General features: G+C 41.2%; 3 protein-coding genes across 6 annotated transcripts in view; all 3 read left to right on the forward strand.

The window, feature by feature from the left end:
• The first annotated feature begins 323 nt into the window (after nt 1-323).
• LOC117166404 (uncharacterized) lies at nt 324-2,559 on the forward strand. 3 transcript variants are annotated; one of them, XM_076625015.1, is made up of 5 exons: nt 324-461; nt 629-682; nt 771-830; nt 1,841-2,033; nt 2,368-2,458. In XM_076625015.1, the coding sequence occupies exons 1-4, from the start codon at nt 445-447 to the stop codon at nt 1,968-1,970; spliced, it is 261 nt and encodes an 86-aa protein (XP_076481130.1). In that variant the 5' UTR covers nt 324-444; the 3' UTR covers nt 1,971-2,033; nt 2,368-2,458. The 3 variants fall into 3 exon arrangements, with proteins under 3 accessions (XP_076481130.1, XP_076481131.1, XP_033206228.2); XM_076625016.1 differs by having other exon boundaries at nt 1,841-2,084; nt 2,368-2,427; XM_033350337.2 differs by lacking the exon at nt 1,841-2,033 and having other exon boundaries at nt 2,368-2,559.
• A 244-nt stretch (nt 2,560-2,803) lies between these two features.
• Nucleotides 2,804-5,448, forward strand: LOC117166457 (uncharacterized). The gene is made up of 4 exons (XM_033350426.2): nt 2,804-2,879; nt 3,081-3,209; nt 3,732-3,925; nt 5,203-5,448. The coding sequence occupies exons 1-4, from the start codon at nt 2,863-2,865 to the stop codon at nt 5,340-5,342; spliced, it is 480 nt and encodes a 159-aa protein (XP_033206317.2). The 5' UTR covers nt 2,804-2,862; the 3' UTR covers nt 5,343-5,448.
• Nucleotides 5,449-8,203: 2,755 nt separating this feature from the next.
• The window catches only part of Dop1R2 (dopamine receptor 2), an 82,697-nt gene continuing 72,596 nt past the window's right edge, over nt 8,204-18,304 (forward strand). For both annotated transcript variants that reach the window (XR_013060154.1, XM_076624767.1), the window contains exons 1-2: nt 8,204-8,434; nt 10,255-10,886. The gene's annotated coding sequence lies outside the window, so the exon portion shown is untranslated. The remainder of the gene's footprint in view (nt 8,435-10,254; nt 10,887-18,304) is intronic.

Raw genomic sequence — 18,304 nt, forward strand, 5'->3', positions numbered from 1 at the left:
TTTCATCATTTACATATTTTGAGACATCGAGAAAGATCATCGATTTTTATATCGATTCGACAAAATGCATTTTTCCCCCGTATTCGAAGGCAAAATATGACATATGGTAAATGTGATTGCCTCTTATTTCGAGGTAACTGATTTCCGTGAAACGCATACGATGTATTTGCTTAGCAATACAAATTTTTCGCTGTGTGACAATTTTAATTGAATTGATTGCGGAGGTTCGTTCGAGTGGAGCACGTGACCCGAGACGAAATCGAGCGGCTGCCAATTGGCGAGCAGATTGCCAACAGAAAAAGATGAAGAGGCTCGATCGGCAGTGCGTTTGTTCGTATTACGATCTCCGGCTGGACTTTTTCCCGCAAAACCTTCAAAATTCACGGCTTATTCCACAAATTCTTCATCTTCTTTAGTTTGTCTTGAAAACCAAACGAATCCATCATGTGCGATCATTGCGCGTAAGTCTCGAAATTAATCGAAAAATGATTGTAAACCTATTAGGGTGATTTAACGAGCAATGCCGGCTCTTATCTTGCATTCTGAATTTCTAAGAATGACAGAATTTGTTTAGAGCCACTTAATGCGTAAAAACTAAAAAGTTAAGCAGCCTCTTTTCGTCCTACAGAAAAGTTACGAGCCAAAAGGGATACGCAGGACAAGTGACGTGCAAATGCGATCAGTTAGTATATATATATATACCTCTGTAAGATTCCTTGATCGTTCAAAAGTTCCGTCTTGCAATAAACTTTCGTGTGTTACGTTCACAGCGGCGAGAAGAAGAACGGCGAGGCCAAGGAAAAGGATTTCGGTGGATGTTGCTCGAAGAAGTACGATGTCTATATTTTCTATTAACATCCTTAATAGTTTTTAAAATGTAGCTATTGCTAGAATGCGAGTGTTTATGGGAAATTTGGAGATGTAGAAATGTACGGAATATAAATAATACGAATATATATCTCGCGTGTACTATATTTCAAACGTGACACAACTCAAACGAGCTTTTCAACAAAAACGAAAATTTATTTGGAAGCTTATAAAAAATTACTTTTTTCCATACAATGTTCACGAAAAGAATACATCGTTGCAACCAATGATCGAACATTATTTTCGTAGTTTTTGAAATTTCCCTCTGATACTGCGGTTTTGATGTTTTTCTAGCACAGGGTTGAATTATGTTGAATCGTAACATTTTTGAAATGTACACTTTTGTGGTATGAAATATCAAGCGAAAGAAACCTCTATTCAAGTCTCATTTTTTAAAATTATTATTATTCCATTACTATTTCCATATTCTCCACAAGAATTTGCATAAACATCCGCAGCCTGTTAGTATTTTATACGCTCAGGAGCCACGCTGATTAACTTCATAAGTTGAAACGCACAGAAAGATGACAATTACAAACATTATCTTGCAAAATATGGCTTGAAATTTCCAATTATTTGTATCGCTTACATTATTGGAAACAAGTCCTTCGATTAAATCGCTAGAACGTTGAATATTAATTATGTACCTGATTACTAAAATTAAGGTCTTCGTGTAAAACGAAATTGATTAGTTCGGCTATCGAAAGTCTCATTTATTAATCGTTATTGCAGCCATTAGTATTTTCAACATTTTATCGTACTTCCGATATTATATGAATACTTCCTGTATGGCCGCCAGCATGAGAAAATTAAAGATGAAGGAACAAAACAAAAAAAAAAAAAAAAAGATAAGATCTAGAATCTTAAGAATGAAATAGGTTAAAAAACAGAATGAAGTTTGGGGCAGCAGAGCGGTGGTTTAATCGGACACTTAAGTCGTGCGTTTAATCGAATTACCCGACTGAATGTGCAGAGAGAAAAAGACAATCGGCGGATGTTGCGGAGCTAAATGTTGCGCGGGACCGCAGGAGGAAGGAGGGTGTTGTACCGGAGGTATATCGCCACCACCGAAGGAGAAATTATGCTGTGGCCAAGAAAACTAACCGAGTTTTCTTCCTAAGGAAGCCTTTAAGAAAGAGCTGGCTTCAGAGGGGAAGAGCCAACCGGTAAACATTATAAGCGTTAAGCGACGGGCTCGGCGGCCATATAGGTACACGGTAATAGTTCCAAAGGGAATCATTGAATTTACGCGACGCACCATCGTAAATTTTTTCCACCCGGATACACGAATCGACAGAAAGTACTTCACGTAACAAACTATAAATATACTTTCGCAATTCGAAAATGTCGGGTAAGCGAAACCGTAGCATAAAAAATAAAAAAAAAAAAAAAAACAGCGGGGGAGGTTTACTGCGAATTTATTGGAATTAGGACATCTTTTGACTTTACGAATTCTACCATTCCTAGGGAAATAAGATGCAAATTCGTGTCGTTTTTCAGAGCGAGAGAGGCAGCCGGTGGGTGTTGCATGTCCGGCTGTTGCAAGGATAAAGCGAAGCAGAAGGAACCGGAAGCTCCCTCGAAATGTTGCGCAGATCGTAAATGATATCCCCCTGTAGATAAATAAAAAAAATTCCGAGTCTCTATACCGACCAATGTAATATCACTTCTTCAACAATAAACGATGCTTTGATATATGTATTTACGATTATGTGCATCTTTGTTACTATGGAAACTTAACCTTGTACGCATGAGTAGACTGGGGATTTTTATGCATGTGTGGAAAATTGGAAGATAGAAAATTAAACATAATAGAAGCAATATGTAAAAATGTATAAAGTATCTAAAGTGAAGTGATATATATATGTCTAAATTCTATAGTTATAGTTAATAAAAATATGAATTTGTACAAACATACGCAGTCAACTACTATCGAAATTATCCGGCAGCACGCGTCATTGAGATTTTACGGAACCTCCAAATTCTTCGAGTATAATGTGTGACCACTGCAGGTATACTTTTTTTCTTTTATAAACTATATGGGCGATTTGGTAGAGGAGCGCGCCGCGATCATTTTGTTTGATTTATTTCATTATTACTCGTGCCCTCGGACTTTTAAACTTAGAATTAATTTTTAATAAATGTTTCCAAATTGACGATTTTTACGATGTGTCATACCGTTGGAAAATCGTAAATCGTTTTTAAACTTTCAGAACTTTCAAACCGCTGCTTGAAGGGGCGGACACCACGAGATATTATGAAAGGGACAGACCAACTATCAGCAGCGTGACACCACCAAGAAATAGCGCAATGCCACCACGAAATAGCATGGCACCTCGATCGTGAGATTACTTCTCCTTACAATTGGAGGGTTCCTAACAAAAGTGATCCTTGATCTAATTTCTATCGCAGAATGTGGATGCTTATACGTTCGTGAAAAATTGAAATACTCAAACATGTATAGGATGAACATAATACGGAAAAATATATAAAATATCCAAAACGACGTATTTACAACGTTCAAACTATGAAACAAACCGCTATTTAGATCCTACCCTTTTACCTGTTCGAACACAGAAAGAAACGCACGAGAATTTTCATTCTCACGATAACTCAGGTCATGGATCATTTTTCATAACACGGATTCCGCATGTTGTTCTTCTCGTTTCTTTCTACTATAACGCATTATAATTTACATAAAAAAATCCACAACTTTGACAAGGGTCGTTTTCGTCATAAGCGCCCCAATTCTTTCTAAGTTCCCTCGCAAAACGAATTTTACGTAGAATGTTTCCATACTGGGTGACATTTCCACGTGGAAAAACTGGTTCCTAGATAATAGAAACATTCGCTATTTACGATAGGCCGTCCGATGTCACCAGCAGAAGTTGCTGTTCATGGAGGCGGACCTGCTGCGATGGAGTGTGCTGCAATCGCGTTGGAAACTGCTGCGCCCCTGAATCGGAAACTCGGTATCGACCGGTTGAAAAACCTGTGCCCACTTATGGCTACGATTATGGCCAGCCGGCGATAGCGAGTTATCCCGTCGGAATGCCCGGTAAGTGTCGTAACATTTGCAACAAATTCACCGTTAATGCCCGGTCTCTCTGGCCGAAATTCGGAGGAATCGTCGGCCAAAATCGTGTTCCTAATTGAGCATTTCGTCGTTTTCGGAGACGACCTTCTAGAGGGATAGTTCGCAGGTAGACCCAAGGGGAAATTAGCTTTTCCCTTACGTTCACGTCGTCTTTTTGCGAAGGACCTGGTTTTATAAGGATCAAAGACTTAGTATTAAAAATTGTCTGCAATTCTCAGAGAACGTACAAGGAACTCTGACTCGGTTTCTTGGAGAAGAAACGAAGTTTCTGGGTCGCCGGTCTGCCACTTCAAACATACATTTTCGTCCTCATCCCTTTTTACAATTAAAATCAACTGTGGAATCTTTCAGCCGGAGTCGAAAGTTTTCTCAGCTTCTTTTGTATTCCCACGGAGAAAGCTCGAGGCTGTTTAAGTTTGCCCACGGAACGGCGTAGCGATAACATCGGAGCACCGGAAAGGGAGGAATTAATTCGCGCGCTATGCAACTCCGATAGGCTCGTCGACGCCGATGCCAAGATGTTAATTCAAACGAGCTTTTGAACAAGCTGTTCGCGAGTTAGCCACCAGGATAATGGAGTTACGCGAATCATCACGAGGTCCGAGCCAATTCGACAAAAGCTTGAAGGAACCGGAATCGATTTACGCAGAGTATCGAGCCGGCTGAGTTAACTGCAACCTCGTCGAATCGCCAGTCGATTAATCTCCTTTTCATCGTATTAACCAAATCGTATCAGTGACGATGACGATCGATCAGTGAGAAAAGAATTCTTTGAATTATACGTAGCAGCTGCATATATGTAGAGTGAAAGTGGGAATTCGTACGAATAACGAGTGACACCTGTTCATAAGGGCACTTACAGAAGAATGGAATAAAACCTGACACACCGCTAGAAAATGATCGATCCTCGTCTGGAACGTTGGACTGTAAAGAATTTATATGCTCAACGCCGTAATAGAAAATGTACCGTCAAAATAAATAAACAAGTAAAATAGCCGCAGTTAAAATAGTCAATGGTAAAAGACCCGATAGATAGGTCCAATTAAAATAATCAAAGTTAATAGATTCGATATACACGTAAATAGCCAGATATGTGGCGCAACAATATATAAACAAACAATCTATTCCCATATATGACAGATATTCCCTATACGCTATACTATTACTATAATATATCGAGTAAAAGCCATTCTGAAATTCAACACTCCTACGATAGTCTAAACAATTTTTCTTATCAGGCGCCATGATGCCAGACAGAGTGCCGTGTCCTACGCGTAAGGAGAAGCTACCTATGTGTTTCGGAGGCGACTGCCAAGATTCCGAATGCACAGGCCAACCGGACGTAAACGAGTCGACACCGAGGCAATCGGAGCGATAAGGAATTAGCCTCGACTGAGAATCTTGATTAAATGAGTACGACCTCGTTCCTCGACGAGACAAAACCTCCAAAATGACAAGTGACGTGGTTAAATTCCAACAAAAAATTCCCAACAACGATTATTATTTCTTTGATGAAACGCGAAACTTCCTCTTTGGCTCCCTACTTCGCATGTATACTTTGAGGGGCGAAATAAAATTTCCCTAGGGATAAAATGAAATAAATTGATTCCGTTCTCCATTGTTTCGCGAGTATAAAGTTAAACGATTATTGCAAGGTAAAAAGCAATTGTTTCGTGGAAGTTAAAGAACAAAGGATGTATTAGAAGGAATGAATAATTATATTTGTAGTAGCTGTTAACTTCGCTGCGGGCTGAATTATTCTATGACCTCTTGTTCCAGCGTTTGCCGTTTGTTCAATGTTGCAACTGCTTCCATTTAGGGGTATTGTAACATTACTTTCCATCAACTTGCTAATTCAAAAATGAATTCACGAGGAAAAGATTTACGATCATTTGTTTTCTATGGTCAAGAAACGTTATCGCGTTAGGTTTACATTTCATAATTCTAAAATATAATATTTTAAAGTCCGATATCTTCGGAAACAATCTATGCCCGTATGATTACTTGAAAGAGTAATTACAAAAAGAAATTCACTCTCTGAATTTCGCTGTAGATGTTGATATTGATAAATCTCTTCGTAGAACGAATTGTTTTATGAGTTTCTAAATGCGGAGTGAATCAAAAAGGTCGCTGATTATCAGAATCCTTGGCCTCGTCTTCCTATTTCATGCTTGATTTCTTCCTCAATATAACGCAAAAAAAGTTACATGAATCGATCACACGACAATATCTTGGAGATGAAAGGAGATATTTTTGAATACAACGTTCGTGCTTAATAAACTGGATATCTTCGTAACCGAAAAAATCGTGCCAGCATATTTGGCATTCCACCATTTGCATGAAAACTTTCTATACGTATTCATATACTTTCACGATCAACTATATCTGAACTGTTCACAGATCAAACTGATCCTAACTCCACTTTCGGATATCTTTTATATTTTAACGCCAAGGCACTTTGATCGATGCTTATCTTGTATAATTTTTCCGACTTTCTTCACATTTTCTTTCACGGAGTTAACCGATTTGGCGAATAAGCGGCTTATTTGTACCAACGTTTCTTGGATCAAATAAATCACGTTAGCTGGCATTCTGACTGCAGAGAGTTAAAAATATATTAGCGTTGGCCATATTGTTATGCACGATCTGCGAAACGGTCGCGACAAAGGATCTGATGAAACGCTAACAAGGAAACGTTTCGGTTTCGATATCCCTCGACGCGCTCCATAAATTTCTTCTGCGATCTTCTAACGAGGCAAATAGCCGCGTAAAGGATAACGATGACGTAAAATGATCGTAATAGTTGTCGTAAAGCAGTAGGCGCTTCATAATTGTATAGCGAACATGAAAATGGGTTAACTGAGCAAATGATCCGTCTTGCCTATACTTTTCTTGGCCTTTCGTCTAGATACATAAAACCAAAGAGAAACTAACATTTTTGTGCGTCCATCGACGTGTGTACATCCTTGATAAAACTAGGCGTAGATATAGTGTAACAATTATAGCGAACTATATGTGGGCTAATTAAATAAGCGATACACATATTTTAGTCCTATGTTTCCCTTGGCCTCTATATAAAATAAAACGAGTGAAAAGAATTTGTCACGTGTTTTTCCTTAACGAAGCTAGAATTAAATGTAATAAACTCAAACGTGGTTTAACTGAACAAATGATTCACCTTTCGTACAGCTTTCATTTCTCGGTTTATACATGAAACGGAAAAGAAAAACGAAAAACCAAAAACGAAAAATTTCGTTCCGCCACAATCTTTCGCGTGTTTTTCCCTAACAAAGCTGAAATTAAATGTAATAAACGCGAACGTAGGTTAACCAAGCAAATGATTCACCTTTCTTACAGCCTTCCTTTCTTGCCCTCTACATAAAGCGAAGTTAAAGTAAACTGAACGTTTTTGTTCGGCTGCAAGTCGACGTGTGTTCATTTTTAACGAAGCTAGAATTAATCATCAAGCGATGTCACCTTCCTCATTCGGCGAGATTCACTCAAAGCTATGCCCCAATTCATCCGCCGTCCATTCATCAAAGCACAAGACCCTCTTATCGACTCCAAAATATGTGGAAACTGGGCCAAAGTAACGACTGGCGATCGTACAGCAACTCGCAAGACGTATCTCCTGCAAACAAGACGTCATACGTGCCGCATTTTCGCCAGATCTTTCAACCTTCTTCTATATTCCGATGCATCGCCCACTTTCGCCTCGTAGTCGGGAATCCGGAATCATCGCATTTGATTTTCTAATTTGCTAGTCGGGGAAACACGCGTCACGTTGGGTCGCTGTGGAGCTGGGGGAAGACCGCAAGACCAGCATTCTCGGCGAAATACCCGCTATCTCTGCCAGACATACTTTAAGCTTTAGCTCTTGATTCCCGCCACAGACTGTCGCGACAGCTTCAATTTGCTTCGAAGCTTCATGCTTTATGCAACCACTGCTATTATCCTCCGTCTATCGAAACAATTCTCCCTTGAAATCGAGAAAAATCCATTGACCATCCTGAACTCGCCGAATCCGGAATTTTAAACGTCGTTGCTAGATAAATCGAATGATAAGAGCGTGTGCGAAGCGGATGCGTGCAGTTGCGAACGGTGCACAACGATTGTGCACAGTGGCTGGACGTAGGTAGAAGTGCGTGAGCATCGGAAGGGCGTCGCGGCGAGGGTGCCGTTGAATGCGGAGCGCACGCGCTACGGGAACAGAGGTTTGGGGCCACGCGGCGGCACCAGTCCGCTCCTCTCAAACCGCGAAACACGTCCCGGCGCCCTCGAGGACGAGAATCGCGAGTGGCCAGCTCTCTCTTTCTTTCCCTCTCCCTCTCTGTCTCTATGTTTCTCCATTGATTCTTTTACATTTTTGTTTCTTACTACAATCAACCGTGAAAGTATACCTGTGAAGAGTAGTTTTCGAAGGAGTTCCTGTATCGCGCGTTCATCCGTATCTCCGGAAGTTGTCTCTTGGTATCATGATCCTCTATCGCTCGTACGGGCCCCCCGACAATGACGACGGCAACGAAAGGATCACGACGACGAGCACGACGATCCTGACGTTTCGTTCGTCGACGAGATTCAGCGAAGCGTAGGGCCACCGTAAGTGCGTATCGTACAGAGCAAGACAACTTTGAGTCACCGGAACCACCGTGTGCCACAGTTACACGGTAATTAACGCGTCTTCGAAGTGCTAATGTCTATACACATGTCTCCGTGTTTCGTTCGACGTCCCGATTCAGTGTTCCCCTCGAAGAGGAGAAGAAACTTTCGAAAGACACTCGTTTCTGCTGAAGCGCGATAGATGCCTTTGTTCCAGAGGAAGTTGCAAGTAGGAAGACTTACCGGAGAAGTGTTTCTGGAAGGAAGCTATCAGGTTTGCAACTTCTCCGATACGAAGTGAGCAACCTTCGAAGTTAATTAGCCATCCAACGGATCGACCTTTTCGTTACGAGCCCGTTGTGAATGTTAGTGCCACTTCGTTAATTGCAAACAAATAGACCGTTATCAACATCGTCTCGCAAATTGCATACGACGATCTGTTGGAATCGTAGTTAGTCGGTTTGTCGAGACGTAAATTTACTCTTCCGGTAGATTGGTGGAAATTAGCCCGCGCGCGTGCGAGTTTCGAGTCGACGAGGGTACGTTACTCGAGGACACGACCACGGCTGTTCATTAAGTATTAATCGTTAACGAGTCACCGGCGGTTGGCGGTTCGTTAGCTACTTATACTTCGGTCTTTGAAGGAATTAAAGTTTCTGTCAGTGTACAACGGTGTCTGATAGCTGTCCCCGGCGATTTTAACGAGAACTCGAGGCTCGTTTTACACAGGGACACGTATCTTGTATTCCGGTCGATCTATCGGTAAACGGCGATCGAACCTCGATTAATTAAAAGTTTTCCACTTGCCCGCGAAATTCCGTTGTTTTCTCGTTATACGAGGCGTTCCGCTTGCGAAGAGGGTCGGAGGATTTGTTCAGAGGCGAAGCCAATAAATGGATCGAAGATTCTTCCGGTGGAGTTTCTATCGAAAAGGTAAACGCCGGATCGAATTGAACATAGATCTGGTATAAGTTGATGAAACGAATCGTTCGGAAATTCGGGGAGGAGAGGGGGAGGGGGAGGGGGGAGAGGGGGAGAAGGAGGAAACTCTTGCTAGCCATCCAATTAACCCGCCTACGATGCGTTCGAAAGAAACTAAAAGAAAGAAAAAACAGATCAATTCGAAACCGACCGGTATCGCCGCTTGCCGTCAAAATAGCTAAACTTCGTTAACGAGAAACTCTGTTTCCTCGATTCCCAAGCCGGGACCTGGGCTTTGTGGAACGACCGCCCGGAGAATCAGCTTTCTTAAGCTTGAAAAGGGTAAACGTCGCCGCCATCCTTTCGTGGGATCCTATTTACCCGAAGGAATCCCCGGTACGCGGCTAAAATTGCCTCTCCCCGAGCTTTACGTCAATTATCTTTCGAAGATTGCCGGCGTGGAACGACGCGTAGGAGCGTTGCTCGTGCGAGTCGCGCGCGCGACCGATCGAGACCCGAAACAGACGCGCGCGCTCTGAATTTTCCAGCTGAATCTTGTCGACGGATAATCCGGACATTTCCTTCCGTCCCTCGTTCGTTTCCGTTCGAAACAAGTCCCTGGCGCGCCTTTATATCGAGAACGCATTCTTATTCCCGCCCCCACCTCCCATGAAAGAGAATCGTCCTTTTCACCTTCCATCCCCTGCTCGTCGTTTCGTTGTTCGTCCGATCGAACACGCACGTTCCATAATATTCGACGTTTGTTAAAGGGGGGACAAACGTTCGCGACGCATCGTTCAACGAACCGGTCGGGAAGAGGAAGGGAAAACGCACGAGACGCTGAACAAGGAAAATATCGAGGGAGAAGCACGAAACTGTTTCGAACGTGGAGGCATCGATTGGCTACGATCGATATCACGGAAGAGAAAGAAGCTTCGTTCTGTTCGTGGTGAAGCTCTTTCCGCTTGTCTCTCCGAGGAACGATCCCTTACGGGGCTTATACGGGTTTATACATGGTGTATTTAATCGCCGAATCAAGACGCTGATTCAGTTTCTCGTTTATCGCGTTATTCTGGTGAATGATCGACCATGGGAGAAGAGTAAACCGGAACGCGGATGTATGCAGCCGGTTTCACGTGTTAATTAAGGATCATCCATTTACGGTGACTGCAGTGCTAGCGTTTTCTCTGTGCTAAGTAAACTGTTCCAAATTGAACGTATCCACGGATGGGAGGACCGATTAGCCTGGACTGAATTATTTTCGGGTTTAATTGTGAGTCTCTTAATTGGACCCTAAGGAACGATAAATCCGTGTGGCAGAAGTAACGGCTGCTGGCTACCACACGGAAGGCTCTGTACGCTGAGCGAAGCTGTAAACGCGTGCATGGGATTCTAACGTCAGGTAAGAATATCTTTTTTTCTCAGCCGGTTCTCTCCTTTACGCTCTCTCACTTTCGGTTTCCGATACTTTGCGATAACATTTATTGCACGTTTTCGTGCGTCGCGGATCGTTGTCGTTGCGTGATTATCCTCGATCAGAGGTTCACGCGAATCGTTCAAGGGAGTCTCTGAATTATTCGCGTGCCGTTAACCCTTTGCGGCGCGACGACATTTTTCCCCAACGATGGCTCGTTTCGCTTTGGTCGAAACCCTTGCCGATGAATTTCAATGAGAATTCGCACCCTATTCCACGCCATTGAAAGGGTAGAAAATCATACGGAGTTAAACTACATAGATCACACCGTGTTGATTAGCGAAACACGATTTAACGCTAAATGACATGTTCTCTGTTCGATCGCGATGTATTATCTCCGGGCTAGATTATATTGGATAAACAACTTTATTTCTTTGCATAATTCTATCTTTATCGGTGGTCTCGGTCCTGTACTGCATTATGCAAAGGAGACAGGGGCTTTTATCCAAGAATTGGGGAACCGATAGGAAACGCGAAGCCTGTGAATCACGTGAGAGAGGAGAAGCTCGCCGCTCCAAACAGAGGAATGCTATCTTTTACGCTTCATACCGACGAGTGCTCTTGAGGGTGACGTTCCAGATTTTTTGCGACGATAGCGTTGATAACGAAGCGATAGGGAAAATCGTTTTCGTGGTTCCATTAGCTTGGATCAGTCTAATATCGTGGGCGTAGCGCCAATCGGGTTAAGGGAATCTCATGCACAAACGTCCATTCAACAATAATTTCTCAAAGGAATTTGCTGTAAATATTCACCACCGTTTCTAAATATTAGACCTCTTGCAAAATGTAAGATCAACCCGAGAAATAGTTGGGAATTATTGAAATTTTTTAAAATCCTTATCTTGCTTGAAATCTTACGAAAACATAGATAAAGATTATGGAATCTTAAGATACATAAAGAATTCATATATTCGATGTTATAAAAATCTTATGCTTATCTGTAGTACGTTAAAATTTCTTCTCATTTATATCCACTATGTTTCTGGATCATTATTTTATCTCGATGACAATGTAATAAAATGGCGAAGAATTCGGAATTAACAATTTGAAGATTAATCACTTCTTTGTCGTCAAGGTTTCTACCATTTCTAGTACCAAGCAGGGAAGATACATACTCTCAACTTTTTATAGGAAATAAATATTAATAATTTCATGACATATGACGACGTTCGATACGCGAAATTTTCCGTGTGCTGCCTTTCGTTGATCCTCTCTCGTGAAACACTCAGTTAATCAACTCTGGCAGTCGTATTATTAATCTTTCTATCGTATTTTTCCTTATTTAACTCTTGTTTATTAAACTTCTCCGAATGTCGCTTCTGATCCGTACAAAATTTTCTCAACAAGGTTTATATTACGAGTCTGTGGCAACTAATACGTATAATTCTTAATGCATCGTGTTTCTCTCGCAAGTATTGCAAATGTATTCCTTTAATACAATCTTCATTTTTTTAGCGACAGTTTCAAAGCCAATTTTTATTATAAAATCGTACGAATATATCATATCAATTTTTCGACTTTATAAAATCCTTTAGTTCGGTTTGTTTGTCCGATACGATAAAATCGTTCGTAACAGTGACTTCCTTTTGTGCAGCGTATTTTTATACATTTTTAATGCTAAATCATAATTAACATATCTCATATGAAGCCTAATGTCCTGATGCTTATAAACGAGATTCTACTCGTATATTATATATACGTACTCATATAACGTAAATGTTGAAACAGTTCTCACAGTGCAAATGTATCCATAGAACCTGCAAATTCATAGCAAAATTTCCGCTCATCTCTGGGATGGTGAAATTTTCTGGCTGGCAAACAGCGAGATTAGCCGGTCCCGATGCCTCGTAGTGCCGGAGATCCCGAGTTTACAAGGTCCTGTGGCTCATTCGACGCCCGATAAAGCGTACTACATACACGCAGCTCGTTGCATGGAGCAAACACGCCACCGAGGGAGAACCAAAATTTGAGTCACCGTAGATTTATGCCATCCAGGCGGCCGTTTTTCGAACTGTTAATAATCAACATTGACGCGTTTCGCTTTTTTTTCATCCTCTATGGAGATTCATATACCCGTATGAGATATTCGCGACGGAAATTCTTCGTCGGCCAAATATATCAATTCCATTCGTATGTCCATAAAACGCTTTTGACTTATTTTAACGTGTAAATTCACCCCCTGAAATATAGACATGTATTTATGGTTCACCCTGTACTCTTTCGTTGCTTTCTCAAAGGAACATTTAAGAGAATGTTTTTAATACAATGTACCAATTTCGCTAGGAGCAACCAGATCGTAATGGCACTTTCAATTAACTACGCGTAATTGAGGATAATTGCTGTTAATAAACATGCCGGTGCGACTGCGTAACCAGTGTTCTTGGGTTACTTGGTTCGCCACCCTTCTACTTCCTGCGGGTGTCGAGAAACGATGAAATATGACGGCGCGGGATGGAGCGCGGATAAAAATCCTGACTTCTCGTCCAAATAACTCATCTCGCGTCAGGTGAATTAACGAGGATCATCTCGCGAATCCGACGACGAGTAGCGTCGTAATAATTTCAGCTCTCCAGTCAGTTACCAGTTTGGCGTGACTGTCAATTAACGAAATCGTATGATTCATTCTGGTTTGCGCTCTCGAGACGGGAGAACGTTCACTTCCCAATGACTCGGTTGATTTATCGTTCTAATCTTCCATTTAATATTCCTAAGGATCCCGTTTCGAGAGTTTATTCCTCGGCCGCATTAGCATAAGACAGCGGGGGATAATTTGTGCGTGCAGCATGAGAAACGTAAGACCGAAATTGAAAGCAGAGAAAATTTTAAATTAACTTTGGAATCATCCTTGGAAACGATAAGCTCGAATACATCGTTCGCCGTGAAATTGGAAACGCGCGTCAACGAAATAAATCACGTATTCCCTCTTCGTTCCCTTTGTGTCGTTTCCCTGAAATTGCAGCTACAAACTTCCCAAAGTTAAAACTGCGGTTATATTTCCATATAATTCCCGAGCTTCTGTTAATCCGTGCAACTTCCGTTCGAAACAATTTTTCGAGCATCGTGAAAAATTACAGAGGAGCAAAGTTCCGAATCGAGCGCACGGCGTGTCTGACACTAAACGGTACGATTTCCCTCACGCGGCTGTATTTGCAGAGATGACGGCATGGCTAGGCAAAGGAATGCGGGTCTGATTGATTATTTCTGCTAGAGTTAATACAATCATGAAAATAAGTACGCGTTTTGGCCGGAAGTGTCACATATACAGTGTCGTACGAAAATATTCGAACACTAGTAGAGAATATTTTCATGAATATGTATTACACGAGATAATTTTGAAACAAATCTGGAAACGTATATACTTGCTGGTCTGATATGAAGGGTTATCAAGGAAACGCCTAATCGATCACAATGTTGTTCTTATCCAAAATTGAGATATGATGCGTATGTTATGGCTAACGAAGGCATTCGCGCGCTCATATACATTTTTTACGCGTATATTCTACACAACATTTTGAAATCTCATAAGCATTGCATCACGAGTCATGATTACGGTATTTGTATTGATAAAATTCCAAACAAATTTGAAAATGTATATAGAAATTACAAGATACCTGTTTGAAACACATACTTTGAGAAGATCAAATATTTCAATAGCTAATTATCCACCATATTAATGTAACTATCTTTAGAACTCGGTGTATGTTTAAAACTACTATCCATGCTGTATACTAATTTTCATGTATATACTATACATTATACTAATGTACATGTAATTTTTACGTACATTTTCGGGTTGCTTCCAAATTATACTATCATAATCGCGAACAGCCTTGTCTCGTTGCAGTGATAAGGAAATTTCAAAAAGTTCTGTACGATGCACGTAGTGTATACCAGCAAGAATTCTGTGCTAAATGTTCGAATACTTTCGCAAGCTACTGTACTAATACGATCATATGGCAACGAATGGCGGTGAGTTATAGAGAGCAGGATTTCCCTTGCCCCTATACCACCCTATCTCTTTACTGTACACGCTTTTTCACCGATCTCGCTCTTTCATCGAAGACTCTCCTATTTGGGGTAATAAAAAGCATCGAAAAGATATACAAATTCGACATTCAATCTGCCTCCGTTCCATGAAACATCGCAAAATCAGGCTCGGGCAAAGTTGAATAAAATCCAGGTTTCACTGACTTTGCCTCGAGAGTTCTTTCAATAATCATCTCTGGAATAAGCGCCCTTTAAAATCGGGTCGCAGGAACGTGTTCAGATTTACGGACGATTCTCCGGTGCGCAACTTGAAATTCCTATCTCCACTGACACGAGGGGAACTGCAGCCACTTGTGCTTTTACTCCCTCGTTTTTCCTATCCTTCCTTTCACTGTCGTTTTGCTATCGAAGAAACAAGCAGAATGTATGGGAACTCGATAAAATGCACACGTGATAAACAGAGGACTACAGGGTGTCGCAATAATCATGTTATGATCGGCAAGAGGAGAGGAGGGAATTGGAAATATAGAATAGAATGTTTCCATACGATGGTTCGTTTTTAAGAAAGTCGTGTTTGAAAAAGATGAAAGAGATGAACTTAATTCCTGGCTGAATACGAATGAACAATTGGTAGGATGTTATTCGGTATGTGAAAATAAGTAAAAGATATAAAATAATATTTTCTTCGGTCAGGGCCACGTTCTCACGAAAATGGAATGCATTCTCGACGAATTTTCGAATTCAACGTTCTCGAACATGGTTTAAAATAAAAAAAAAATCGTGTTACAAACTTCACACGTATGATAACCTTTCGACTACGCATTGTTCAGCCCTGTTCAGTCGTTTATTTATCGAGTTCGTGTGTACTCGATAAATTTGTAAACTCGCAACGCCTAATTTTCTTGGAAAGGAAGCGTCGTGTGAAAACAAAACGCCATTTTATATCATCTACACTTTCGATTTATTTCTTCAATTTATTTTTTCACCTTGTCGATTCTATGTACTATGATGTATCAGACACCCTATATCCAACGAAGTTACCAAACGTTGCGTTGGATCGATTCTGTTATTCCCTTTATCGGGAATCGTATTTCATTAGTCGAGAGAAAAACCAAGCGTGCTTCATTCAACAGTTTCCCAACAGTTGCAGCATCCGAAGATCGACTTTAAATCGTTCGCCTAAATCGAAACGGAAACGGAAGCTGGCCACCAGTACAGCGGCGAGAGAAAAGGCACTCGACGACGAACCGATGGCTGGCCACTGACACTGCATGACTTCCGGTTTACATGGAACGGCTGACCAATCAGCCGGCAATCTTTCAATTGGCACCGGCCGTAATTGAGCAGCTCGTAGATCCCTCGTTGTCCTCAACAGTTCCCTTAACAGCCAGTAATCGTTGATTCTTAGCCAGCTCTGTTACTATAACACGGATTCATAGTAATGAACGCGCAGTTTAGCGCGGGTTCTTCTAACGCGTATCGCGGTACCATGAAATTTTATGCCGGTCGGATTACGCAGAGAACGTTGTAATATCTCCTCTTACCTTGAAAAGACGCTTAAGCCAAGTCCTGTAGCGCATTGAAACTTTTCAAAGTACCTTTTTCCATGGGTTAGACGTTCTAAGTATTCTTTAGTTGCGAGTTTGAAAATTTCCCTCCTCAGAGTTACATTATCGTACATTTTTACTAAACGCATTTACTAAGCGCGTTTTTATGAAATATTTACGTGGACATTTCGACGAAAGGACACAAAGAACCGTCGTTACTAGCGATGGGCTCAAGTACGTCGCAAGTAGATTTTAACATTAGCCGACTACGTTAGAATTCTCTGTTAATATCATAAAAATTAAAAGAGAAGAAAGAACAAGACTTTCAAGTATTCTGCGAGCACTGTGAGCACTTCGTAGAATCGAATATTGGTCGAATAGATTTGAAACTGAATGAGCAACTTAGCGAAAATTCTCCATTCTATTAAGATCATTTTAATTGGTTATCAATGAGAGATCCGTTAATATAATTTAGTTTACTACATAGTTGTAAGTACAAACGATAAACTATTGTACAATTTATAGGATATATAGTACTTTTCTGATTCTCATAACTCCATTAATATCTACATGTATTTCTAAGAATTTCGATTTATTCTAATATCAAAGTACATTCTTATACTGATTCTGAGGTTCAAAAACAGCTTGTGGAGGCCGAATATGTACTTTGCAAGTTCAACGAATGAACGAACCATTAGATACACGTCGTGAGTACTGTTCGAACCCTATGAAACGAACCATCGATTTGGTTCAGATTTATAAATACATATGAAACTTAGTCCCATCGCTACTCCTTTTATATGTTTTGAAAAGTGTTTCGCTGTGTGTATTAACTGTATAGCGCACTGCAGGGAGAAAAATTCTGGTTCCAGTTTGCTTCACGTAAAATGTTTATAACGAATAATTCGACAATGTGAAAGCAAGAGGGTTCGCGTGGATCGTGTTCGCAGAACGGGCAGCTTTTAACATGAGCGGTGAAACAGGGCTTACACAAGCTGGCTCGTATCACGGAACAACGGGACAAAGTACACACGTTGGAAGCTTTGAACGGAAACGGTTTCATAAGTCCATGTGTTTTATAAGTTTTCTCGGCTAAATTAATCTCGGGATTCCTTTCGACGTATCGTTCGAGGAAAATTCGACAACGGAGGGATTTCTTTCGGCTTACCCGCACCATTCTTTCGGCTATTCTTTTGGCCAATTGAATAGTATGGCGCCTTTTCCAAGTTGCGTCTGAACCCGTGGATCGATTCGATGGCCGAAAACTCGTCAAATAAATTATTCCGTCTGGTGGCAATACGGGAAGAGGAAACGGACAGAGAAAAGATGTTCGATGGATAAAATCGAGCTCCGAGGGAGCACGTTTAGTTGATTGAATCCGTTCTCGATCCTCATGAAAATTCCATGGGAGCGTACATCGAGAGATCAACGCGGATACAGGAAAACACGTGGCTCTTAACGAAACCATTTTGAAACCCTTTATCGTTTGCAGCGGAACTATCTCGCTCGCAGCACGATCCCAGTGTCTTTTCTCGCTATTTCTCTTCGAGATATCGGTTACGCTAGACTTAGAAACGATCGACGAATGGTCGACGAACGTCGTTTTCAAGAAACGGTGGAGGGAAAGCAATAACTTTACCAGTTTCCAACGCCATCATAATCGCCCATGGAAGTCTTTCGACGGCACGAGATCGCGGGCTTTGGCCTCTCTATTCTATCTGAGATTAACGATCTGGCCGTGCCAAGAACAGCATCGACCATTAATCGTATTTGTTCAACGGATAGCGATCGATGGTTCAACGTTACAACATA

The sequence above is a fragment of the Bombus vancouverensis genome, chromosome 15, assembly GCF_051014615.1.
Source record: "Bombus vancouverensis nearcticus chromosome 15, iyBomVanc1_principal, whole genome shotgun sequence".
NCBI classification, from domain to species: Eukaryota; Metazoa; Arthropoda; class Insecta; order Hymenoptera; family Apidae; genus Bombus; species Bombus vancouverensis.

Bases quoted from the DNA above. Each gene is read 5' to 3' on its own strand.
- LOC117166404 (XM_076625015.1), top strand. The intron at 683-770 runs GTTAGTATATAT...TTACGTTCACAG, and splicing joins GTGACGTGCAAATGCGATCA to CGGCGAGAAGAAGAACGGCG. The intron at 831-1,840 runs GTACGATGTCTA...CTGAATGTGCAG, and splicing joins GGTGGATGTTGCTCGAAGAA to AGAGAAAAAGACAATCGGCG.
- LOC117166457 (XM_033350426.2), top strand. The intron at 3,210-3,731 runs GTGAGATTACTT...TATTTACGATAG, and splicing joins AATAGCATGGCACCTCGATC to GCCGTCCGATGTCACCAGCA. The intron at 3,926-5,202 runs GTAAGTGTCGTA...TTTTCTTATCAG, and splicing joins TTATCCCGTCGGAATGCCCG to GCGCCATGATGCCAGACAGA.